The sequence below is a fragment of the Phyllostomus discolor genome, chromosome 11 (assembly GCF_004126475.2).
Source record: "Phyllostomus discolor isolate MPI-MPIP mPhyDis1 chromosome 11, mPhyDis1.pri.v3, whole genome shotgun sequence".
NCBI lineage: Eukaryota > Metazoa > Chordata > Mammalia > Chiroptera > Phyllostomidae > Phyllostomus > Phyllostomus discolor.
Genome location: NC_040913.2, coordinates 52,988,958 through 53,015,022, shown reverse-complemented (window position 1 = coordinate 53,015,022; position 26,065 = coordinate 52,988,958). Strand labels below are relative to the sequence as shown.

General features: G+C 37.5%; 1 protein-coding gene across 23 annotated transcripts in view; it reads left to right on the top strand.

Moving 5' to 3' along the window:
• DOCK9 (dedicator of cytokinesis 9) overlaps positions 1–26,065 on the top strand; it is a 340,452-nt gene that overhangs the window by 257,499 nt on the left and 56,888 nt on the right. For 14 of the 23 annotated variants that reach the window (XM_036011395.1, XM_036011400.1, XM_028526773.2 and 11 more), the window contains 9 exons: positions 2,387–2,453; positions 3,839–3,886; positions 6,393–6,529; positions 12,552–12,667; positions 18,551–18,688; positions 18,804–18,986; positions 20,549–20,662; positions 20,781–20,996; positions 25,209–25,266. In XM_036011395.1, coding sequence (XP_035867288.1) covers positions 2,387–2,453; positions 3,839–3,886; positions 6,393–6,529; positions 12,552–12,667; positions 18,551–18,688; positions 18,804–18,986; positions 20,549–20,662; positions 20,781–20,996; positions 25,209–25,266 — 1,077 coding nt within the window. Of the gene's footprint in view, positions 1–2,386; positions 2,454–3,838; positions 3,887–6,392; positions 6,530–7,047; positions 7,092–12,551; positions 12,668–18,550; positions 18,689–18,803; positions 18,987–20,548; positions 20,663–20,780; positions 20,997–25,208; positions 25,267–26,065 lie in introns of all 23 variants that reach the window. The other 9 variants (XM_028526777.2, XM_036011402.1, XM_028526775.2 and 6 more) reach the window with 2 other exon arrangements.

The following is a 26,065-nucleotide window of genomic DNA, read 5'->3' as shown; positions in this document are numbered from 1 at the left end:
CCAACAAACGGGATTTTCTTTGAATGATGATGACCAAATGCATAAGCACTGGACACTTTTTCTGATATTTGGTTTATAAAATTGAAATTCTTCTCATTAAGTCAGAAGTTCTAAAGTCTACATTATGGTAGTTACTTAAAGCCAGCATTATGATCCTGTTTACTTTATTGAAATATTTTTTTAGTATTTTAAGTTTCTAATAATAAATGTGATTTATAACTAGAACATAATTGCTTTTTAAAGACAAATATCAGGAATTTTACATCCAGGTGAAAGTTATCCTTTAAAGTCAGCCCTTCAGAAGAAGGTTGTGCCCATATTTTAAGACTACAGCAACCTCTTCAAAAGTTTTATAACTTTTAAAAAATTACCTGAACTTATTAATTTCTTTCCTTCGTAATTAGAATTTTTTGCTTGTCATGTTTAAGAAATCTTTGCCTATCCCCAGGATCATGAAGATATTTTCCTATATTTTCTTTAAAGGTTATGTTATTTACATTTTCACATTTAAATCCTACTATATACCTAGAATGGATTTTTGTGCATGGAATGGGGCGGAGAAGTTGCCTTCAGCCTAGTTTACTGGACAGATGCCAGACTTGATTGTGTAACTCTGTGGCTACCTTTTCCTTTATCCCATATTTAATGAGCACTTTCTGCACACTGGGCCTTTACCCTCTGTGCCTCACTTCTTCATAGAGAATAGCTCTGTTTTTCCCCTCGTCTCAGCCAAATAGCCTGAACTTTAAGTAAGCAAAGGCCAACTCGGTGCCTCTCAGATGGCTGCTGGCTGGTTGGATCTATACGGCCTGGGCTGGGGTGACCACAGATGTCTGTAGTTGACCCAGAGAGGCCCACCAGCATTCATTTGCTCCCTGGGATCTCAGCACACCTGGATGACCAGCCTCAAGTAACCCCAGTTTGTCCATTTGGAATCTAAACTCAGAGTCCCTAAAAAATGGAAAGTTCCCTGAACCACCCTTTTTAGTGGCCTAATAGGCTAAATGTGGCTTTAAAATTCAGGTGTACTTCATTTAAATCACCATTCCACCATGATTCTTTAGGCTGTTAACTTGGAGAATTACTTAACTTCCCTGAGCCTCGAGTAGCTTCTCTGTAAATTGAAACTCTCTGCTGCTGATTTTGGTGAGAATTCAATGGCATGCTATATGTGACATCATGAGACCACCTAGCACAGTGCCCACACATAACAGATTCTTGGTATATACCCCTTGGCTTCCCCGTATGTCACCATTCTTGACAGCATAGAGTAAAAGTTTCTAGCTGTGTATCTTCACAAGCCAGAAGCACCTCTGCAGCCACCTTCTCACTCAACCTCAGGCCCCTAAAGTCAATGACTTTTTCTCTGATAGAAATCTCTTTGCCTGTTTCTCAACCTCAATGTAAAATATTATATGAATACAAAAATGTTTATGAAGTGATAACAGAGTTGTGCAGTGTGCTAAATGGTAAAGGGTCATACACAGAACATTTTTCCTATAAATAAATTTGTAGGATTTGCTTTAACTACAAATATGCCATGTCCTCTTGATGAAGAGCAAGCGTGAATTTTTCATCATGTGGGGAAACAGGCAGTCCCACACTACTTGTTTGGAGAGCTATTTGACCTTATCTGTGAAAATTTTAAATGTACATACCATTTGACACAATTATTTCACTTCAAGAATTTATCCTCTAGATGTAGTTGGATAGGTGTGCAAAGACCCATGTAAAAGGATGTTCATCAAAGCATAATTCATAATAGCAAAAGATTAGGGGTAAAACAAGGAAATATCTGTCAGTAAGGGACTGACTACCAGTAAATAATAGTGCATCCATCATGGTTCCATGAAGTGGAATATTATGTAGCTTGAAAAAGATTGAGAGAGAGCTAAGCTGCATTGTTGAACTAAAACTCAGAGTGCAAAACAGTGTGTGTAGTATGCATGCTTCCATTTTGGAGTATGTGCATGTGTGTGTGCATGTGTGTCAGGAAGGGAGTAATCATGTACATGCAAGACTTTTCAACAGATTTCCTACTGGTGAGGGATTCTGTAGTAGGTAAAGAGAGAACCTGACTTTAAATTTTATGCCCACTTTTATTCTTAGAATATTCTAGTCCACTTAAGAGCACATTATATATGTTAAATATGTATTATATAGCACTAGATGCTGTATGATAAAATTAAAGTTCAGGTGTTCAAATGTAGCTTCTTTAAATTGAATAAGACCGTTGGATTTGTTATCCACTGTAGATTGCACTGTAGTTTGTCCTTTCATTAGCTATAAAAGGGAGCAGGGTTTGGAGGGCTACACTGTAAGATCTCATGTTAAAATGTGCAGAAGACGCATCATGGTTCTAACCAGATAAATGTTTACTTTCTAGATGCTTTGTTTACATATTGGAACAAGGCTTCAACATCTGAACTTATGGATTTTTTTACAATATCTGAGTGAGTAGTTTTGTTTTGCTAATTGCCTCTTGATTTTTCTTGGCTAGTCAACAGATATGAAGAATACTATGTGGTTGAACCAGGAGGGTAGCATATTCAGATCCATACCTACTCTTAAGCTGTTTTTCCTGGGCCAGCATCTGCTCTCAGGAGCTTGTGACTTAGCGGTCAGTGACCAGCCTTAAATTGTTAGATATATGGTTGTTATAAGAGGTAACTACTTATGTATACAAGCCATTTTAATAAAATAACAGAAAATGTATTAGCTGAATTGGGTGGATCCTGCATCCCTAAGTTAAATCTAACTTAACTCAAGTAGATGCAGAAACTGAGATGGAAAAATTGCTATAATAAGTAAAATTTTACCTGTTACCTATATTATCTTATTTTATCCCTTCAGTTTAACTTTCTTATTTCCTTTAAGCTCATTGGTTTTAGAATCCACAATTTATTACCCAAAATTGCTGGGGCCAGATGATTTTCGAAATTCAGAATTTTTTTGATTTTTGAAAAATATACATATTAAGTAAACTCCATAAGACCCCAGCAGGTTCTCAGGCAACACCCCATAGTCAAACACATTATTGTTTCTGCGGTAAAAAAATTATTTCTGGAGTACTATGATTATTCAAAGTCATTGGGTAAATCATAACTATAAGTAGCTTTATGTTTGTTAGTGGGGTCATCATTTGCTGCCAAATATATTTGCACAAACTCGGGTGGAAACCTGTGGTGTTCTGAGTTTTGTGCGTTCAGTTCATAGTCTCATGACTGTTCTCTCTGCTGAGTTAAGGTGGGAGTTGTCACATGGTGAGGTGAGATTCAGCATCAGAACAACTTATTGGACATTATTTTAACTGCCTCTTATTAAATATATGCTGGGTTTGTTTGTTTTTTTACCAAAAAAAGAAATCAATGTTATGGATACTCTAAAACAAAACAGAAAACTACATATTTGGGACCAGTCTTTTTACTTAAGCCAAAAGAGAGAGTTCCTTATTAAATAGATTTGAATGAAGTTGAATAAGCAACTCAGAATAATGCAGCAGTGCATACGGTTTCCATCGTGGTTTCCAAGACAAACTGCCTAGAGTCAATGTCTAAACCGTGAGTGGATGGACAGTCCTATAGTTCCTAGGCCTTTCTTCTTTGTGGCTTTAACTGCCCACCACAGTACTGACAAGCACATAATATGGGGCCTCCTTTGCACATAAGTAATTTTCTCTTGGTGTAGAGGGGCCTTCCAGAGAATTTCAGAAAACCAGAAGGGGCTAGTAAGAATTTATTGAATGTTTCATTTTATTATTCATGGGTTTATATAAAACAACACATTGAAAATAATTTTATCTTCATGTTTCTCTAATAACCCTTCATCCTGTCTGCAGAGTCTGCTTACACCAGTTCCAGTACATGGGGAAGCGCTATATAGCCAGGTACTGTGGGGGTTTTATCTTAAAGTGTTGTGTCATTTTCTGTATTACTTGGATCTAAATGTGGGGGAATTGTGATCTGTGGTGACTGGCAGTTGGAATTCTCATAAACAGCCATGAAGACAGTTGGCAGGTCTTTGGATTGCTACCATAAAATCTGTTAGCATCTTTTGCCTACAATCCTATCTTTTTTGTCTCATGCATGTCTGTTGGAAAGATCTTCCTATCGCTACCCTTCTACCCTTCTAAATTCTCCCTCATGATCTGTTCCTTCTGTCTTCTCTTTCTCTTCTCTTCCTCTTGATGTGTCTTCTGGCTCTTTTCTCCTTTCCCAATTATTTATCTTTCCCTATTTTACTTTGAAAGTTCATTTTTACCCATTTTACCTCCCAGCTACAGAGATACTAATTTCTCATCTAACCATTTTTCTTCTTCCTTAATGAAAGGATGTTTTTAGTCCATCTCAAGTTTGGACTTACACAAAACCTCTTAAAATTTAGCTTTTTCTCCTTCACTTCTAAGTAATCTATCCATGCCCTTTGTTTTTATCTGACCAGAACTCTTTGTGGAGTATCATAAATACACACTGCCCTGTCCCACAATATACTCTTGATCATCGGCATTGAGTTTGAGGAGAGTTAAAAACTCATTGCTAAAGGGCACCCAAGCAGCTCCTTTTTTAGAGGTATTTCCCCAGAGCATTTCATGTCCTCACCAAGTACCTACTCCTGCTCTGTAGCCATGTAGTGTGTCTCTGTATTTGTTTTTTTCCATGTTGTGTATTCCGTGATAATGTATTTATGGGGTCCTGATCTAGATATATTTTTCTAATGCTATTGTTTTTTAATAGTGTAATTATAAGTAAACATTGGTTTTAAGAAAAACTTTAGTTGTAATTGAGATTTTTATCTATAATTTTGTTTTATAGCAATGAAATACGAAAGATTTTTAATACACTTTCTGTTTGAATGTGAAGATTTTGCTTTTTATGTTAATATTGTTCTTTTCTTGGGCTATTTGAGAAATTGTCAGAATTACATTTTATGTTAAATAAAAGTATATGTTTTCTTTTAAAAAGAGCAAATTAGAAAGACTGTTTTATGCTTTCTTCCTATTAATATTTTCTATTTTTAATTGAAATGTGGTAGCACTTAAAGTTCTCTGATCTTAATTTTTTTTATTTTCATCAGTAATTTTTACATTTGAGATTTTGAGTGCCAAATACAACTATACACAAGGTATCCTTATAGGATATACTTCCTTTGACTTTGTCTTGTGAAGATGGGCAAACAGTGTGTTTGTAATAGAAACACACTGAACTGGGCAACTTTATACCTTTCTTACAGTAATTGTCAACTACATCACAAGATTGCATTTGGAAAATGTGCAAAGTAGAATGCCACAGAGCTGAACATGGTATATGTGGGAGGCTGAAATTTTCTGCTCCAACAAAATATTTTAAAATTGGGTTTTGTGAAACTTAACTCATTTTTTAATGACTACATATTTAATTTTTTAAAAGAAAGTCTTCCATCTTTATAAGCACCTTATATGTATTTGCACACAAAACTATACAACCTTTGACCATCTTAAAAATAGATGAGTATAGGAAAGTGGGAGTAGAGGGTGATGTTTCTTTGTTATGTGCGCTATGGAAAGTCACGCCATACTTTATAAAAAATTGTCATGGTCTCTGCTGCATGTGAAAAATATTCTGAATGATAATTCAAACATTGTCAGAGTTTACCATTTATAGTGGTTCAGTTTTATGAATACTGCGCCTTCTCATTGTGTCACTTTAAAAACAGCCAGCAGCATGTTACCGGATGATATTTCATGCATGCCCTGTTCTACTCCACACAATAAATAACTCGAGGAGGAGGTGGTTGGCCAAGGGATGGGGGCAGGTGTTTTTCCAGCACTGGCCTCGTTTTTCATCTGCTCTGGTGGTGGTACATGATAGGAAGTTAGCTGTTTGATTGCTAACCCAGATCACTTTTCTATTTTCTTTACTTGACTGCTGACAAGTTTAACAAAGTGTATGGCTCTTCTCCTTCCTGCTTGGGTAAGAATAAAGGTGTTAAAACCATTTCATATAATCCCTTCCATTGCATGTTTGTTCTGTTTCTTCCAAAGCATTATTTTAATTAAATTTTTTTTTTGCTCTGTAATAACATATATAATTCAAAAAGATGTGTGGTGTTTTGGCAGTTGTCAAAATGCTAACTTAAGCACCACATTGGACTGATGCTCAAATTTTTTTTTTAAGTAGCATCTCTAAAGTATTTTCTAAACCTGAAAAGTTTTCTGCTTTGGCTTCATCTTTGCTTCTGTGTCATCGCCAGTGCTTTGTTGCCTGTATGTCTCTGGCTCACAGACAGGCTTCTGTGCTTGGTCCTCATGTGGCCAGGCTCCTCTCTGCTGTGTCCTCTCCTTACTAATGCTCCCTGTTTCTCTGCAGTGTAACAAGTCTAACTTTTGCTTCTATTCCATTTCACTCATGTTGCAGGAACCAGGAAGGGTTGGGACCCATAGTTCATGATCGAAAGTCTCAGACATTGCCTGTTTCCCATATCAGAACAGGAATGATGCATGCCAGATTGCAGCAGCTGGGCAGCCTGGATAACTCTCTCACTTTTAACCACAGTAAGTCCCATGACATACCATCGTAACAGCCAGCCATCTCATGTGACATCTCAGAGGGGAGAGCCCCAAGCCACACCACACCACTTCACCAACTTGAATTTTCTTCCAGCTTAAATCAAGTAGGATGAAGAGCTCGTGGCGCAGTTCCCCTTCCTTGGAGGAGAATGACATAATGTGGACCATAGTCAACTACAATACCAGACCTTTTGTCCCAACTTCTCTGCTTGGTATTTTTAAAACAAAATTTGGCAAGTTTAATCAGTCTCTGATATTTTTAATGTAATATTTGGATTTATTGCCTGGTACCAAAATTCTTATTGATTTTCCCCTTGCTACTCCTGAGAACATCTGGGACAGACTTCTTCGCCCTGATCCCATGCATGTAATTGACCATAGTCCATATTCTGACATTCAAGCTTAGAATGTATGTTAAACTGTTGTGAAAACGTAAAGCCCATGAATTAATTTGTGAGGGTGTGGAAAAGCCAATAACAAAGTGACTTTTTCTGTGTTTTCAGTGTGAGAAAGATATCAAGTGTGCTTGGAATTTCTGTAGACAATGGTAAGATTTAATCAGGTTGAAGTCTGCTTTATGAGGCTGCTTCACTTGCAAATCGAGACCTTTTGTTCATCTTGCCTTCCTAACTTTGGTGCTTTCTAACTTCACAGTAGAGATTCTGCCAAAATGTGGGCGCATATTTTTAATTGACTTTTTTCAGTCACCAGAGGGGATGTGGCATCATGTGCTGTTCCTAAAATCTAAGTGTTTCATCTTCTTAAGGGTTTCTCAAAGCAGAAAACCTAAAAGATATCAACCATGCAGCACTTTGAAAACTAATGTGATCATTTATGATAAATACCATTTCTGTTAGTGGTGTGTTCTCTAATTGTTCCACCTTTTCTCCAAGCATGACATAGTAGTTATTGTTTTGTCTACACAATTAGTCATTTTCATTGTAAGTAATGTCTTTAATACATGATTATTAATATCTCCTCATCATTTCTAATCATAAGAACTCCATTCACTGTGATTTCTATACCTCTTTCTTAATGTAGGCCAAGAGTAAAGACAATATTCCCATCACATTAAGTTAGTAATACAGTTGACACTTGAACAACACAGGCACTAGAACCGCCAACCACCCTTGCAGTAAGAAATTCACATATAACTTCTAACCCCAAAATTTAACTACTAATAGCCCATGGTTGACTGGAAGCCTTATCAGTAACACAAACAGTTGATTAATGAATGTTTTTGTATGTTATGTGTATTATATACTGTATTCTTGCAGTAGGTTATCTAGAAAAAGGAAATGTTATCCATATTAAAATCATAAGCAAAGAAAAATACATTTACAGTACTTATTGAAAAAAAATCTGCCTATGAGTGAACCCACACGTTTCAAACCCATATTATTCAAGGGTCAACTGTAGTTCAGGATAAGAAAGCTGAGGAATCAAAACACAACAGCTGCTCATTCTTCCACCCCAACAACAGTAAATGTAATGGGTATAGTCTCTCTTTATAAAATTCCAGGATTAATTTAAATCAGTATGATGTCTGCCACATACTGAATTGGTAACTTGCAAATGCTAGTTCTGAGTTGTATACTTAGCTGTAAAGTGTACATTAGTGACACATCTAAGGCTAACATACTTGATTTTTCAACATCTTCTCTATTAGGGCTTTTTCTAGTTCTGCAGACAAGGGGTTGAAACAAACAAAACAAGGAGTTTTGTTATTTTTAGTTTTCATTCCCTGATTAACAAACAGAAATTAAAGTCCCACTAAGCTGCAGGACCTGCTACATTGCCTTAGCCCAGATAATTTGTAACACAGGAACTATCTCATTATCAATTGACACAAATACTTAAAGAACTTAAAAAAAATAAGTAGACTGAGGCCACACCTCCAAAGACAATTATTTAGGAAACACAGAGAACAAAGAAAAAGAAAATAAATGATCAACAGCCAAATTAATAACTGTAATCCACTAAGATATGCAGCAGCCCCTCCCACATAGCTGTTTCTTTTAGCCTTCTCCTGTGTTTCTACAATTCCTGACCATTCCACATTGGTCTTGATGTCTTGTAGTCCTTGCACCTTCCCCTAGAACTTACAGCTCTAATTAATTTACAGCTCTAATTCTCATTATGTGTATTTGGGTGGCTTCAGCCCTTCCCTTTGTTAGCATTTGGGCTTCAAATCGTCAACTCAGCCAAAAACCACAGGGAAAGGAGTGTATACTGTATGTATGCATGTATGTGCATGATCATATATATGTATTTGTATACACATGATTGTTTACATCTGTATGTAGGCATTTTATGGGAAACTTATAGCCGTATATGTCTCTTTCAAAAAATTCCTATTTAACTATGAATACAATACCTTCTGTTAGGTCAAACCAATATGAATAGATCCAATATATGAGATATTTTCTGGGATGCCAGACTCTAAAATGAATTTATTTTTGAGAAGAATCAAAATAGGAAGAGTCCCCTACCTTTTTTATTTTCTCTTCTGTCCCAGTAGGAAAGGCTTTGTCAGACCTCATCTTGACCAGCAGAGAGCAGCAGAGGACTGTAAGGAACTTAATCCAATATGGGCTAAGCTGTATCATCTCCATCACCCTTTAATAGAATATGGGAAAAGACATCATATACACTACACAGGGTACTCTAGCAGGGACTTATCTATACTCTCAGATTTTAATAGGAAATAATGAAAATGACAATTCTTCCCATGGCCAATAGTTTTTATCCATTTCAAAAACACTCAGATGGTAGAGGCTTGTTGTTTGGGTCATTACCCAGAAATTATATGAAAAGTAAATGTTTAAAACATTGAGACAATGACTTATTTACTGTAAAGTGCACTCACTGTGTATCATTAGAAGAGATCTGTGCCAAGTGACACGTTGAGAAATAGCTACATGCAGAATATTTTATATAAACCAAGTTATGAGGGGGAAACTATGTGAAACATGTTTGCAAATAAGTGATACATTCCCAAAAAATATAACGTAACACTTTGTATTATTTTGATGTTATGCATTATTTAGGAATATATTAAATTAATTTGCATAGTAATTCATATTTTCCACTGGTGTGAGAAAAACCAGCCAAGAGGTAAATATGCTTGAAGAAAACCTGTATTTCATATAATTCAGTATAAGAGTTTAAGATCACTGGATTAAGTTGCAGAGAATTAGATTTCAGGTCAACGCAGGGAGCCATTTTCTACCTGAAATGCCCATTAGGTAGTGCAGGCACGTGCAGCTTGAGTTGTGAAAACAGAGACTGGGCAAGGACCCAGAGGGGCTGTTATCTGGTTCGCTGACACATGGTATAAGGAGTTGGAAGAGATGGCTTTTACAATCCCATCTCATTCTGAAATTCTTTCATGACTATGAATCAAGAGTAAGAAAGTTAATATAGGTGATAATTAAATTCCTTATTGTACATACTACTGAATTAAATGAAAAATGTGGAGAATGCATGTATTCTCTGAAGTAAAATTAATATTTTTCAAAAGTTTAAGCATGCACCATATATATTTTAAAATAGGTGAAGTAGGCTTGTAGCTTTAAATGTCTGTACTCAAGATAGTAATTAAAAATGTTGTAAAGCCACATTTCCTTGATTCTCAGACATGTTTCCTTATTTAGAAATAATAGTTTTGCACATTCGCCAGTATTTCCAAAATCAGGTAAATTCTGTGGAGACTTTCAGTGTATAAGCCACCTTATCTATAATAATCACCTGGGTACACTTTGCCAGTAAGTTATCTAGAAAGAGAAAGGGTACCAATAAATTTAATACAAATTAAATTAAAATGATAACTTTTACAAAATAATTGTAACTTAGTGCATTTGGGGGAATACATCAATAAGACAACGTGCCACTTATCTTTAGTGTGATTACTACTTTCTGTAGAATTTAAGACTAAATGTAAATATTAACATATTTGAATATTATATCTCCACCTTTAAAAAAAAGAGAGAGAAAGAAAGGGCAATCTCATGCAGAGAAAAAATTAAAAGAATCACTAAAGCAAGTTCATTGTTATAATTTAACCCAGACTCTAAAACTTTAAATTTGGTGTAAATGGCCACCCTCAGTAAAGGGTCCTCCCGCCTGTGTGATAGTTTTGGTTGGTCTAATAAAAGGTATGCTTTTTTGCCCTTTGCTCCATTTTGTGTTCAGTGTAACAATAATCATAAATCTGTTTTCCTCTTTCATTGTCTCTGTATCTTACCAAACAAACCTCACTGAATGAGGAAATGTCTTGGCTTACAAAGGCAGTACAATGAATATTAGTACCAAAAATATCCATCTTTCTTTCCTCTAAGAGATTTTTTTACCAAAAAAGCTGAAATAAAAAGAAGTAGAACTAGCATGATGCCAAATGTGTTATGTGCATCACTAAAATATGTAGCATTCATTATGTACCCTTGGTCACAAGGACTCTGTCACATGTACATGGGCTATGTACATGGACTCTGTCACAATCTGAAAACCCACAGTCCACAAACACAGAGCTTCAGAACCACCTTTTAAAAGCCAGACAAAATTGTATGAAAACACATAATAGGGTTCTTATCATATTTTAAAAAGCAATTGACAAAAACAGCTTTTTTGTAGCCTTTTAGAAATCTTCCTGTAATTGACATTTATTAGTCAAAATAGACAGATTCATACTAATTACTTTCTTTTGTCCTAATAATAGGTAGTATGATGCAGTGACCCAAATAAGAAATTTGGAGGGTAGTTTCTTTTTTTTCCTACTTCTGGCCTCAAGAAAATTTTCTGTGTTTTCTGTACTTCATTTTCATGATCTGTGTACAAAATGTCCTCCTCTCTGGAGTATTAAGAAAATTACCTGCATAGTAAGTGTTGATTTGTTTTTGCTCCTAGGAGAAAGACATTACATGATGTTTTATTATGCCATCTTTCTTTGTAATCTAGATCAATACTGTAACATCTTTGCATCCCTATATATATTTTGCTAATGCATACTGTTTCATAACTTCACATTTCAAATTGTATGTCAGGCTACATTTTTCTTAGTACTAAATTGATTTTACAGCCACATAAGAAGATACCAGTTTGTACTTAAATTATGATACTTCAGGTTCTTTCCTTTTCTTAAATATTTCTTTTGACATACTGGCTTTTGTGCTTTTATTAAAGCAAGTAGAATATTATTAGCAGTACAGTCAACTCTTGATTATCATTCATTATTGTAGGTGATATTACAGCTCTACATTATTGACTTAAGACTTACCTGGTATGTAGCATCATGTGCAAGGCACTGTTTTAGGAGCTTCACAAATATTAATGATTTAATACTCAATACAGCCTCTGAGATAGATACTATTATTATTCCCCTTCTCCAGATGAGGAAACTGAGGTATAAAGAGGTCAAATGACTTGCCCACGGTCACACAGCTAGTAGGTGGCCAGGCTGGATTCAATGACCAGCAGTGCGACCCTTGGCTCGTCTTCTTAACCCCTGTGCTGTGCTGCTGCCTCTTTCTGTGTGGGAAGCTTTGGAAATCTCAACCTGCTTCACCACTCTCACCATCCTAACAGCTTGGCCAAGTGGCTAGATTGAGTGACTCCTGTCCAGGTGCCTCCTAGCTCCCTGTCTACTAACTGCGTGACTTAAGTTGTTTAGTCTTTCTGTGCCTCTATTTCCTCATCTGCGAAGAGGGCCTAATAATGTACATATTTCATAGGGCTGTTGAGGGTTTAAATGAAGTAAAACATGTAAAGTTCTTAGAATTATGGCTGGTACATAGCTAGCACACAATAAATGTTTGCTGCAATTACTTTCCTTCTAAGGTTTAAAAATAATCATAATATGAATGGAAACCTTATTAACTACCAACCTCTCCCCCCCCCCAAAAAAAGTAAGCCTTCTATTAATAATCAAAAGTTGACTGTGACTCTACTACACTGCCAGCCTCTCTGTTTGCAGCCACTTGGCAGTAACCTGGTGTTATAATTCATGCAGGCTATGGCCACTCGGATGCAGATGTTCTTCACCAGTCATTACTTGAAGCCAACATTGCTACGGAGGTGTGCCTCACGGTTCTGGATACTCTCTCTCTGTTTACATTGGCATTTAAGGTTAGTATTGAACATCTGTTCATGGTTAGAGCTTTACCTTTTGAATTCATCCTGCTTTTTCAACTGAGCCAGCAAGAACTTTTCGTGTTTTCTTTTTACTATGGCAATTGTTTTTGCCCCCGTAAGGAAACCATTATTCCTTAAATTTCCTTAATGAAATTACCCAACAGTTACCAACTTACATTCCCTGAAATATAAGAAAGCTTAACAGGTCAGGGTGAGCCACAGGCATGTAAGTGGTGAAAACAGTCTCTCAGGGCGGTTATCTCTTGGCTAGAAGACAGTATTTAACTGGGAAAAAAAGGCTTTGTTATGCCCTCAAGGGTGACAAATATGAAAATATAATCAGGTATTTCTGCCTCTACTCTCTTTAAACATGTCTAAATGTGATAGCAATTGAAATATATATATTTATCCATAGAGAAGCATTAAGTACAAACACATTCACCTTCTTAAATTTTTAAAAATCTGTTATTAAATTAAATGGTAGAAGCATTTCAGGGATAGAAAATAAAAGTTGTTTTGGTCTAATTTTAGCTTTCAGGAAATATTCAAGTAGATAGAGATGGCCTTTTTAGGCACTCCCTTGTTTTTAGGAACCTAATACTTCCCATTCTTGATAAATGATTTCCTCCATTTCTAGCATAGAAAGAGAAATTGAATGAGTATTAATATGCTATGAATATTGAAACAGTATGTTTATTTGCAAGGGTATTTGGAAAACATAACCTAAGTCATTCTCTGCTAATAAAGCACTAATCTCCACTAATAAAGCACATTTCTTTATTAGACTAAAAATATTTACCCTGGTCTCATGTCACTTTATTATAATATACCTTTATTCTTCATAGAAGCCAAGCTATCTATACTCATGTGCCCTGAACTATTATTACTGGGAACCTGCTGAGAGATAAGGAAATACAGATCCTAATACAGTGAGTGTGAGGGCAGCAGTGTCCTACTGCAGAGTCTCTGTTCTGGTGAAACTGAGTGTGGTTCCCAGGCTCCCAGAACTGCAGACCCTGGGAACTTGTTAAAAACACCAGTTCTCAGGCCCTACCCCAGACGGACTAAATCAAACTCAGGATGAGGTCTGAATACTGTTGCTCTACTGGAACCGTGTTTGGAATGCCTTTCTGTGTTCTTTTGGATATTTTTAGTTAAAAATGTTTATGTAAATAGGCAGTCAAGTTTTTGGTTTGTTCGTTTGTTTGTTTTTAATTGTTGTTCAAGTACAGTTTTCTGCCCTTTACCCCCAGTCCAGCCCACCTGGCAATCAAGTTTTTTATGTGTAGTTGCACCTGCATCACTGCTAACCATGAATCCTTAAGTTCAGGACAGTAGTTGCAACACTTTTCCTCCACTCTCTGGCGGGCCTCACTGTGTAACTGAGCAGGAAGCCCTGGAGCTACAAGGCAGTTGTAGACCTGGCCTGACAGATGGGGGAAGGGCACATGCAGCACAGGCGTGGTTTGGCAGTACCATGAGAATAGTGATAGTTTCCTTACTAAACAGCCTCTAGTTCTTATCCACCCCCCTTTAAATTGTTTGCTTCACAGTAAAGAAGAGTAATGGTCAGAGTTCCTAGATATTCAAATGACTGGCCACCAAATAGGTTTTGACTTTTGAGAGAGAAACATCTGATAAACTGTTTGACTTTTGAGAGAGAAACATCTGATAAACTGGTTGTAACATTTATTAGCTGAATATCTTTAGGAAGATTACTTCCTTCATGTCTCCAGACCTAAGATTTCTCATTTGTAAGATTGGAAGAATAGTATCTGCCTCATATTTAAGTGAAATGACACTTGCAAGGCCTACCACCAGCTCTAATACACATGGGAGACAGCCATGTATACAGATATACCATAGGTTTAAGTTCCAACTCCACCATTAGCCAGATTTTAAGCCTTGGGCAGGTCAACCTGACATCTCTGAGCCCTGATTTCCTTATGTAGAACATGGCAATAATGCCTGCTGTGTCATGGATTGATTCTGTGTCAAAGTCTATATGCCTGTGTGCAAAAATATTTGATGTTTCAAGCTTAACACCCCTACCCAATTAAAAAGTGGGAAGATGGGCAAATGTTATGGCATCAACGGAAGTCACACAAAGCTATGGGTTCACCTATCCTGGATTCACAGGTTCATGACACTTACTGGCACAGCAGCCACTGGGATCTTTGCAAATCTTTAGTCAGCTGAGGGAGGCATCAGTTGGAGCATATCAGAAAAATTAAATTATAACACTGAGTTAGCTAACATAATTGTTTGCAGAAAAATCATCTTCCACAGATATTGCCCCATCATTTCTGAGTTTCTTAATTTTTATATGTTAATTTTCTTATATGTTTCTTAACATATAAGAAGTTACCAAAGGCAATTAGAAATTGCATTCTTAATGAGTGAAAACATTTGAAAAAACTTAATCCCTGAATTCTGGCTGTTATTATTATAGTAACTTCCTACTATTTATTGAGCACCTTCCAAGGCTTAAGCATGCATCTTCACAACAGTCTGGCCTAGTAGATATCCTTACCTCTCGTGTTGTCGACGAGAAGATAGGGGCTGGGACAGGTTACAAAATTTGCCCAAGATCACTATATAACTGGCCTATCAAAGTCCTTGTTCTCTCGTGTGTGTGTGTGTGTGTGTGTGTGTGTGTGTGTGAAGGTAGTTGAACAGTCTCTCATAGGAGAAAAAAAAGAAAATTACCAAGTACTCACCAGATGCTGGTACCAGGCTAGGCATTTTCACATATGTTATCTCATTTAATAAATTAAGGTTGTGTTTGTAAACCAAGATAGTAACATTCAGAAAAATACAGTTCTTCTCTGGCTGTTTTCTAATGCCTATCAACAGCACCCCAAAACAATGCTGGCCTTTAAATAGCTGATAATATTTTTAATGTGTCCACAAATTTAACCTGAAAATGTATTTTTAGCAATTCCATTTAGTGCCTTTTCTTGATTTGAGCTGTGTGGTGAGAACCAGGACATGATGATAAAGAGCTAGGAATGACCAGAGTGAGGAGCACTCGGATACTTGGGGTCTTCCTAAGGAGCTTGGGATCTGATTTATACAACCATGAGCCTTGTCTGCAAAGACACACGAGGTTTGGGTCATCTTAGCAATGGGTGAGCATCTACAACTGAAATAGCTCTTCTTAAACTAGACTTGTAGAGTTATTTTTAAATTAGTGCCTAAATAAAAATAAATGCCATATGCCTAGGAAACATGTACCTGTCTTGAATAGTGTAGTTCCAGATATCTTACTTTAGCACCCAAAATTTAAGTTTTTCTTTTGTTCCTGGATCTTTAAAAATTACTTATATTGTGTGCTTTTCTCTGGAAGACCCATTTCCTGAGGAGGCCATGTTCAGCAGTCAAACCTGAATCCACATCAGACAATTCCTGAGAGTTATATGTAACCTGTTCTCTATCTTATTGGTTGAAATATCATACCTTTAATATTATTCTGTCTTAATTTCCTGAATGAAATTCTTCCATACTCAGTAAAAGTCTATAAAGAGCCCTGGCTGGTGTGATTCAGAGGGTTGAGTGCCAGCCTGTGAACTGAAAGGTCGCTGGTTCAATTCCCAGTCAGGTCATGTGTCTGGGTTGTTAGCCAGGTCCCCAGTTGGGGGAGTGCAAGAGGCAACTAATTGATGTAAGTATATATCTCACATTGATGTTTCTCTCCATGTCTTCTTCTTTTCCCCTCTCTCTAAAGATAAATAAAAAAATTAAAAAGTATCCCTTCCTTTTAAAAAAAGTCTATAAAGAAAAAAAGTGGAAATAATGAACACTCTATTGTTACCTGTGGTTATTTCTGAGTGCAAAAGTGAAGGGTGATTTTTGTTTTTCTTTTTTTCCCCCTGTGAGCCTTAGTGAATGTTTAAAAGTTTTTTTATGTTTAGTGTCTATGACTTTCTAATTAATGAGAGAGAGAGACACACACACACACACACACACACACACAGGGAGAGAGCAAATTGATTAGAAAATTAAGGAAATCAGTTGGTCAATTAGGATGCGCCCAGTATTAAAGGTCCTTTACCCCTTTAAATGAGAGCTTACTTATATCTCAGTGTAAGTGAGTGCTAACTCCATTCTTGCAAGCAGATTTTGAGATCGGAGCCTAAGAGGCTAAGTCCTGAATATGAGAAGCAAAACCTTGCCAGAGAGGTGGAAGGAAGAAGAATTCAATTCCAGAGGGAAGAACTTAAGAGACAGGTCAATTCAGATAGCAGGACGAGGGGTTCAAAATTTTGTGAGCCGTGTCTTCTGGATCTCGCCAGCAAAGAGCTCTAAGAAAAATAAAAGCTTACATCCAGATTCACCCAAACCTTAATCCATTCATAATTAGGAAGGACTATGTTTTCTGGGAAAGTGATTTTCACAGACAACAAAACATGTTGGCAGTTCCCAAAACATTGGAAACAGCTCCCTCCCTTTTTTTGGTTGCTGAACAGCTGCTCGTGGTTGAGAATTATTCAGTTATTTTAATCATATTTTCTGCTCATTAAATTCCTTCTCTTTCACATGTGGAATTCAATACTGTACCTCAGTGTTTCATGATATAAAGGTTACTGTGTATTCCAGGTGTCCGACCAGCTGTGAACACATCTGTGAATCACTAAAAAAACAAAACTTACTCCTTGAGTAAATTTTTTTCCCAACAATAAGATGCAGTAACTCTTATTACTATTACTCCAGCCATACCTTGCTGTGTAACAAAATTATTTGTGTATATGTTATCTTTGTTCAGTTGGCTAAATTGTAAGATTGGTTTGAGATACTGGCCTCCTGACATTTTTTTATTATAATCATTTTTGCCTACTTGTACCAATTTCTCTTTCCCAAACACACCTTTGTTCAGAGAGGCTTGTCTGTATTTGAAGATGCAGGTCTTTATTGCCACACATGTTTAAATGTGATGGCTGTATGCTGGCCTCCAGCTGGACTACACCTCTGTCTACTGTGTATGAACAGCAGTCAATGGGCATTTTAGCCAACCAGATTTACAATGTGTTTAATAAGTGTGAATTTGCTGCTGGTGTGAGGAAGTCTTGAAGAATGAAGAGAAGTAATTAATTGTGACCCTCTTATTTTTATTTTTTTATCAAGTAAAAATCCCTGGCATGTTAAAATCCTTCCAGCAACCATTTACTGAGCTAGACCAAAGTATGTGTCATATGTTGCCTATATTTGACCTCAGGTGTTCACAGCAGCTGTGCGAGGTCAATTTTAGGGCCATCTGTTTTACAGGTGAGAATGGTCAGACTTGGTTTACTTGCCAAATCCATACAAATGATAAATGGTGCCTGAGCAAAGCCTGTATGTTTTCCACCTTACCAAACTGATTATTCATAGCTTAACAGAGTGCCTGAGAAGCGTGGGGGTGGGGGAACCTCACTTTTGGAAGACCAGTTTCATATACATCACGTCAGTGTTTTTTCCAGCCCTTAAATTAGCCAACACCTGTAATGACACTCCTTTGTTGGAATTAAGGTGTCACAAACATTACCTTTGTATTAGTTGCTGGTATACAGTAAAAATAAGGAAATAAATAGAAGCCAAATCAATAATAGGGAACAGTGGCCTTTTAAACCATCTTACAGTTTGCCGGGAGATTTTATAATTAGTCCTTCTTTTTATAGGAAAAAGTACTTTCTCCAAATCAAAAATTTATTATTAGGCTTATTTGTAATATAAGAGGATTCTGTTGCTTTCCTAGAGGATTCATGGCAGAATTTGTTTATGTTATAAGTTGTCTTATTTAGTACCTGGAAATGTAACTTTTGTGCTTCAAAATTGTGTGAAACGTATTGTAGATCTCCAGTGTGTCTCACTAATCAAGCCATCCTTGTATGTTTTAAGAACCAACTCCTGACTGACCATGGACATAATCCTCTCATGAAAAAAGTTTTTGATGTCTACCTTTGTTTTCTTCAAAAACATCAGTCTGAAACAGCTTTAAAAAATGTCTTCACTGCCTTAAGGTCATTAATTTATAAGGTAAGTTGTTTCATCAGGGAAAGTCATCATTGATTGTCATGTTTCCTCTTTATACCTGGAATTGAAGGGAACACTGACCTTTATTTGGTTATTTCCTTTCTTGTGTTTTATTTAGTTTCCCTCAACATTCTATGAAGGGAGAGCTGACATGTGCGCTGCACTGTGCTATGAGATTCTGAAGTTCTGTAACTCCAAACTGAGCTCCATCAGAAGCGAGGCCTCCCAGCTGCTCTATTTCCTGATGAGGAACAACTTCGACTACACTGGAAAAAAGTCCTTTGTCCGGACACATTTGCAAGTGAGTGTAGTTCAGCTTTCCAAACATAATTTCATAGAAATTATGCTCTCAAATGTTTAATGCTCTCAGGAAAACTTTGAGTGTTACATCTATTGATTCACCTCTGTGTGAGTACTACAAGATCTAGCATCAAGGTGGAAAATTCAAAAGTGACATAGACTGGTTTGGTTTTTTTCATCCTCCACCTTGTAAGATTTAGGCTCAGGATATGTTTCTGTTGGTAAATTAACATTTACATATTGATTTAATATGGGACTGACTAAAATTCCATTGATTCAAGATATATTTGAATCTGTGTAAGGCTGCCTCATCGTAAATATCATAGGTGAGACACAAAAAGTCCAAAGTGGTTCTTTTCCTTCTTCCATCTACTGGTACACACCTGTCTCTCCAGAGTTAAAATGTCCCAAGCTCTCTGCTCTGGGAACCATGCAAGATACTGAAAAGTCATATGTATTTTTATAGACTCTTCTGCAAATATGTATAAGAGCACCCTTTTCATCCCAGTAATTTTTTAACAAGTATGTATTTTTTTTTTTGCAAACTACATACTAGGATCCATGGATCCAACCATGAACAAAACAGTACTTTCTCTTGGCCCCCATGGAGTTTATATCCAACTGGAGAAGAGATAAACCCTGCAGCTCTTGTGACACAGTGTGGCCAGGGCTGTAATAAAGGAACTTTTTTGCATCAAGGAGGGGCATCTGGCTGAGGGGCCGAGGAGACCTCTCAGAGGATGTGAAGGATGAATGGGGCTTAGCAACCCATAGGAAAGGGCCCATCCAGGGAACCAGAGAAGATCCTTATAATGGAGTTGAGAACATGCGTGAAAACAAGTTGAGGAAGCATCAGTGCCTATTTGGAGGGATTGCCTAGACTCCAGTGCTGAGAATAGATTGGGGGAGTCGAGACCTTATCTAGGGAGACCTTGGGGAAACCACAGTCAAATCTAGGCCAGAGAGGATGGCATTCTAGACCAGTCATGGTAAGATTAGAAGGAGGAAGAGGTTGAGTTGACAGTACTTTGTGACTGGTTGCACTTGGATTTGGTGAAGGAAAAAGAGGGAATGGAATAACATCCATACATTTTAGCTTGAGTAACTGGGTAAAGACAGTGCTGTTCACTGACCCCTAAAAAGAAAGAGTCCCCTCACTGCAGAGTTAATGTGTATGCATCTTAGCAAAAAATGCAAAGGACAGTCCACTTATTGAAAGTTCAAGCCAAATACTGAGGAGGTAAATAATAAGGTCTCTCTTTTTGTTAGAGAAAGCAATAAATAACAATCCAAGTGACACAGGCTTACTCTGATTTTCATTCTTCTACACTTTCCGATTACCATGTTCCTATGTGAATAAAACACTTAAAAGATAGCGTAATTACCTTGTGCAATAGTTCTTGAAGGGAAGAAAAATGACTTGTACGTTGTTTCCAAATACTGGAGTGATCCCTGCTCAAAACTTCCCCTTTGCCTTCATGTACATCCTAACTGAAGGTAGGAGCTGAGCCAGAGAAATCATTTGAAAGTTAACTGATTTGCTCACATTTGTGTTTCCCCAAGGTCATTATTTCTGTCAGCCAGCTGATAGCAGATGTTGTGGGAATTGGGGGAACCAGATTCCAGCAGTCTTTGTCTATCATCAACAACTGTGCCAACAGTGACAGGCTCATCAAGGTGGGTGGCCTAGCCCCACTTTCTTTTTTATCCCTGAGACTCTGCCTCATATCTACTATGTTGTGGACAGACACAACACAGCTGAAAGCAATGTGTCCTTCTTCCACCCTTGTTTTAGCACACCACGTTCTCTTCGGATGTGAAGGACTTGACCAAAAGGATACGCACTGTTCTGATGGCCACCGCCCAGATGAAGGAGCACGAGAACGACCCAGAGATGCTGGTGGACCTGCAGTACAGTCTGGCTAAGTCCTATGCCAGCACCCCTGAGCTCAGGAAGACGTGGCTGGACAGCATGGCCAGGATCCACGTCAAAAATGGGGATCTCTCAGAGGTAGTCCTGCTAGCCTAGTCAGCAAGGTTTTTGAGAAAACCACACCCCATTCACTAGAAGTCAGTTTTGAGAAGAATTTCCCAGTTATTAAAAGAAGCCAATTAAAAATATATAATACTTTAAATAGTGTTAGGCTCGGAGTTTCTTCATAGTCAGCAAATCATTTTAATAATTTATCAAACTGTAAGGGGATATTTATATTTTCTAAGAGCACTGTTTGAAAGCTCTTAGAAAACATTCATGTTCATATAAATGCCTGCTAATTGAGGTGCACTCAGTTTCTGCAACAAAAATCCTCTCTGGTTCTAAAATTCCTCTACTTATGATACAATTAGATTTTTCTGTTATTAAAGTAATGATAGGGCCTAGCTTTTTCCTTTTGATGTCATCCATCTCCATCTGTGAAGGTGGTAGATGTCAGAGTGCCATTTGTGTACCGAGCTGCTGTGTTTCAGTAGGTGGCAGTGTAGGAGAGTTGGGTGTGTGGGCTCCAGAGACGTACTGAATCCCAGATCCAACATTTATTAACTTTGTGATACTGAGCTAGTTTTTATCTGTAAAATGGGGGAAATAAGGGAAACAGCAGGCTGAAAGGCAATTCTGGGTTCCCATGAAAATTCTCTCCAGGGTCTGTGCCTAAGGCATTTAGGAATGATCAACAGTGTTGCCAAAAAAGCATGCTTTTACTTTTAAACTTCTATAATTGCTTAAATTAGTAAAATTATACTCTACATCTGAAAAATTTATGTAACTATTTTTACATATTTATTATTCATGGAGTCCATTCTGTTTGACCATAACTTTCACTGTAAATTAGCTGTAATAAGAAATCAACTACAGCCCTGGCTGCCGTAGCTCAGTGGATTGAGCGCAGGCTGCAAACCAAAGCATCGCAGGTTCGATTCCCAGTCAGGGCACATGCCTGGGTTGCAGGCCACGGCCCCCAGCAACTGCACATTGATGTTTCTCTCTCTCTCTCTTTCCCCCTCCCTTCCCTCTCTAAAAAATAAATAAATAAAATCTTAAAAAAAAAAAGAAACTACTTTTAAAAAATCAACTACATATTATTAGTAGATGTAATTTTTCTCTAATTCTGACAAGAACCGGGGACTCATGCATTAGAACTTATAGTAGGTTCATTGCCAATAGCTATCTGAATTTTATAAGACTATGGTGACTTTATTTTTTCTTTCATTTTAGGGTGTTCATAATGTTATCCTTTCAAAATGAATTATAATTTTGGTTTATAATTTTATATTTGGAAAAAGTTAAAACTTCATTTTTAAATCCAGAGAAAACTGTACTAGTCCCTGAAATTTGAGTTGTTCTCTCAGAATCTAGAAAGGTACATGCCTTTTCTTTAAATGGTTTTCTTTTCACTTTATGATATGGAAATCTAAGAGTAAGAAAAATGTTTTTTTTTTCTTTTACATCAAAATTTAATAACTCTAAATAGAAATGAGCCTTAGCAAATTTATTGCCATTTGTCTCAATGTGCAGTTTCTTTCTTTTTTTTAAATTATATTTTATTCTTTATGGTATTATAGTTGTACCAGTCTTTGCCCCCTTCTACCCAATGCCCTCTCCCCAATCCCTCAGGCAATTCCCACACTCTTGTCCATATCCATGGTCATGGGTATATGTTCTTTGGCTACTCTATTCCCCGTGCTATACTTTACAGCCCCATAGCTGTTCTGTAACTACCAACTTGTACATAATTCTTCACCTTTTTTCACCCATTCCCCTGACCCCCTCCTACCTGGCAACCATCAAAATGTTCTCTATCTAAAATTCCTGTTCTGCTCTGCTTTTTGTTTATTTTGTTTTTTAGAATCAATTGTTGATAGATATCATGTATTTGCTGCCTTTTTATTATTCGTATTTTTTTCTTTTAAGAAAAAAAATTTTATTGTTGTTTAAGCAGCTGTCTCCAGTTCCCTTACCTCCCCCGCCCACCAGCCATCCCCACCTCCCACCCCTGATTCTTCTTCTTAAAGAAGACCCGTTAACATTTTATATAATACTAGTTTGGTGTTGATGAACTCCTTTAGCTTTTTCTTGTTTGGGAAAATCTTTATCTGTCCTTCAATTCTAAACGATTGCTTTGCTGAGTAGAGTAATCTTGGTTGTAGGTCCTTGCTTTTTATAACTTTGCGTATTTCTTGCCAATCTCTTCTAGCCTGCAGTTTCTTTTGAGAAATCAGCTGTTTTATGAGAACTCCCTTGTAGGTAGCCAACTCCTTTTCTCCTGCTGCTTTTAAGGTTCTCTCTTTGTATTTAACCTTTGGCATTTTAATTATGATGTGTCTTGGTGTTGGCCTTTTTGGGTTTATCTTGTTTGGGACTCTCTGTACTTCTTGGACTTTTATGTCTATTTCCTTCACCAAGTTAGGGAAGTTATCTGTCATTATGTTTTTCAAATAGGTTTCTAATTCCTTGCACTGTTTCTCTCCTCACATCCCCATGATACAAATGTTGGTATGCTTGTAGTTGTTCAGAGGCTTCTTACACTATCCTCATTTTTTTGGATTCCTTTTTCTTCTTGCTGTTCTGATTGGTTGTTTTTGCTTCCTGTACTCCAAATCACTGATCTGATTCTCAGCTTCATCCACTCAAATTACTGATTTGATTCTCAGCTTCATCCATTCTACTGTTGATTCCCTGTAAATTGTTCTTATTTCAATAAGCATGTCCTTTATTTCTGATTGGATTATTTTTATGCTCTGGAAGTCCTCACTAAGTTCCTTGAGCATCCTTATAACCAGTGTTTTGAACTCTGCATCTAATAAATTGCTTGTCTCCATTTTATTTAGTTCTTTTTCTGGAGTTTTATTGTGTTCTTTCATTTGGGCCATGTTTGTTTGTCTCCTCATTTTGGCAGCTTCCTTGTGTATGTTTCTGTGTAGAGCTACTACATCTCCCATTCACAGTCTCCCCTATTAGTCAAACTGGGTACTCAAGGTGTAGTAGGCTGGGAGGCCCAACTACAACACAGCCTCAAGGTGCACCCACCATGTAGGCTGTGTTGTAGTTGGGCCTTGATTGCTCTTGGCACATCCAAGGTCAGCCATTGACTATGTTCTGTCTGTGATCACACAGCATAAGCTACAAAGCAATCTGCAAATGGCTGCTACTTGTGCTGGGCTTAGAGGCGCCCAGGTGAGTACATGCTATGAACTAAGGCCAGTTGCTCCTAGTGCCACGCCTTGGGGTTCTTAGTGAGAGATACAGGGCTCACTTAAACCAGATGCTGCTTGTTTGAGAGAATTTAGAAAAATGTGAATCATGGGTTAAGACAGACCATTTGTATGGAAAAGCCACTGGAAACACCTTGGGTGCAACTGTAAGTTTGATGAGCAGGGCCTCAGGGAAACCAGGGTGTGGGGCAAACAGTGTGAGCTAGGTTGGAGTGTCAGATATGGTTCCTGTCTGCTAGTTCTTTGGCTCTGTCGGGGGAGGGCTCAGAAAAAGAATAATGACCTCTTCCAGTGCTTCTTTCTGGGAGAAAGCTGTCCCCTAGCTCTTGCCCTGATGCTGGACAATTCAGTTTTCATCCCTATGTCTCTGAAGTCTTTCAGTCTACTGACCCTGTGCTGGAGCTCAGAGTGAGTAAGTCTGAATAAGTCTGTGTATGGTCCCTTTAAGAGGAAGTGCCTGGGACTCTAGCAGTTTGTCTTCCACAGCCTCAATTCCCGCTGGTTTTTATAGCCAGAAGTTGTAGGGACTTCTCTTCCTGGCTTGAACCCTGGGCCTAGAAAGCCTAGTGTATGGCTGGAACCTCTCATTCATGTATGTCTCTCCTGATTTTTATCTGCCACATGTGGGTATGGATCTAGCCCATTTTGCATATCCACCCCTCCTACTGGTCTCAGTGTGGTTTCTTTAATTCTGTAGTTGTTGGACTTCTATTCAGCTTGATTTCTGACAGTTTTGAATGATGATTATTCTATAGTTTAGTTGTAATTTTGATGTGGTTATGCAAGGAAATGAGCTATGTTTACCTATACTGTCATCTTGACCAGATGTCTACAGCTTATTTAAAAATTTCAGTTTATGTGAATTGTTCTACTTCTTTCAAAAGGTATGATGTCAGCTATTAGAAATGCTAGTTGGTTCCTTGATCTAATGTAAATACATACAACCAGTAGATTTCAGTCATGTTTTGACAAGCTTTATAAATGGTGATTCTGAGGCATGTGTCTTTTATTACAGGCAGCAATGTGCTATGTCCATGTCACAGCCCTGGTGGCAGAATATCTCACACGTAAAGGTGAGGAATGATTCCTGTGTTTTGAAAAATGAATATAAACTATACAAAGCAGCAAACACAAGCAAGAGCCATTCAGAAAGATGTGGAGGTGGGGGATTTTGTGTGTGTGTGTACAAAAATACTTGTGTACTGTAGTCATTGTTTTGTTCACTGGCATGACATTAGCTTGACTTGGTAGGCACAGCAGAAATGCCAATATCAAAAAGAAAAATGGATGACATGTTGTCATATAACCTCTTACTGATGGCTCCCTCTCCCAAGAATTAGTTAATGAGCTTTGCATCTGGGTGTCCCTGACCAGCCAATCTTAAGATGAAAAGATTTTACTTTTCCCTTATGATAGCTCCCACAAAAACTGTTTATCAATCAAAAGACAGTTGTAACAGATCATCAGACAGCATTTCCTGGAATGCAGCCCAGCTGGCTTTATTTTGTTAGAAGGCAGCCTCGCTGGCTGGAAACCTTGCCTTCCAGTGGAAGGAGAGGGCAGAAAGTGAATGGTGCCTGTTTGTGCATTTCACAAATTAGCAGGCCATGAACTCTTCACAGGAACCTTTTAGTTAGACACCAGTTGCTCATTTCCATTTTAAAATCAGTGCAGGCTAAAAGAGCTTTTCTTTTTGGAACATGGAGTTCTTAGAAAAGCTGGCCCATGTGCACATGTGGACTGGAGCACGGCAGCACCAGATCTGGCTAATAAGGAGCACATTTACAAAGTGAGAAATGATAGAAAGTCACAGGTGCCCAGGCCAAGGAATTTCTATATTCTGGTACAGCTGGCTATTTGGAATGAAATTTA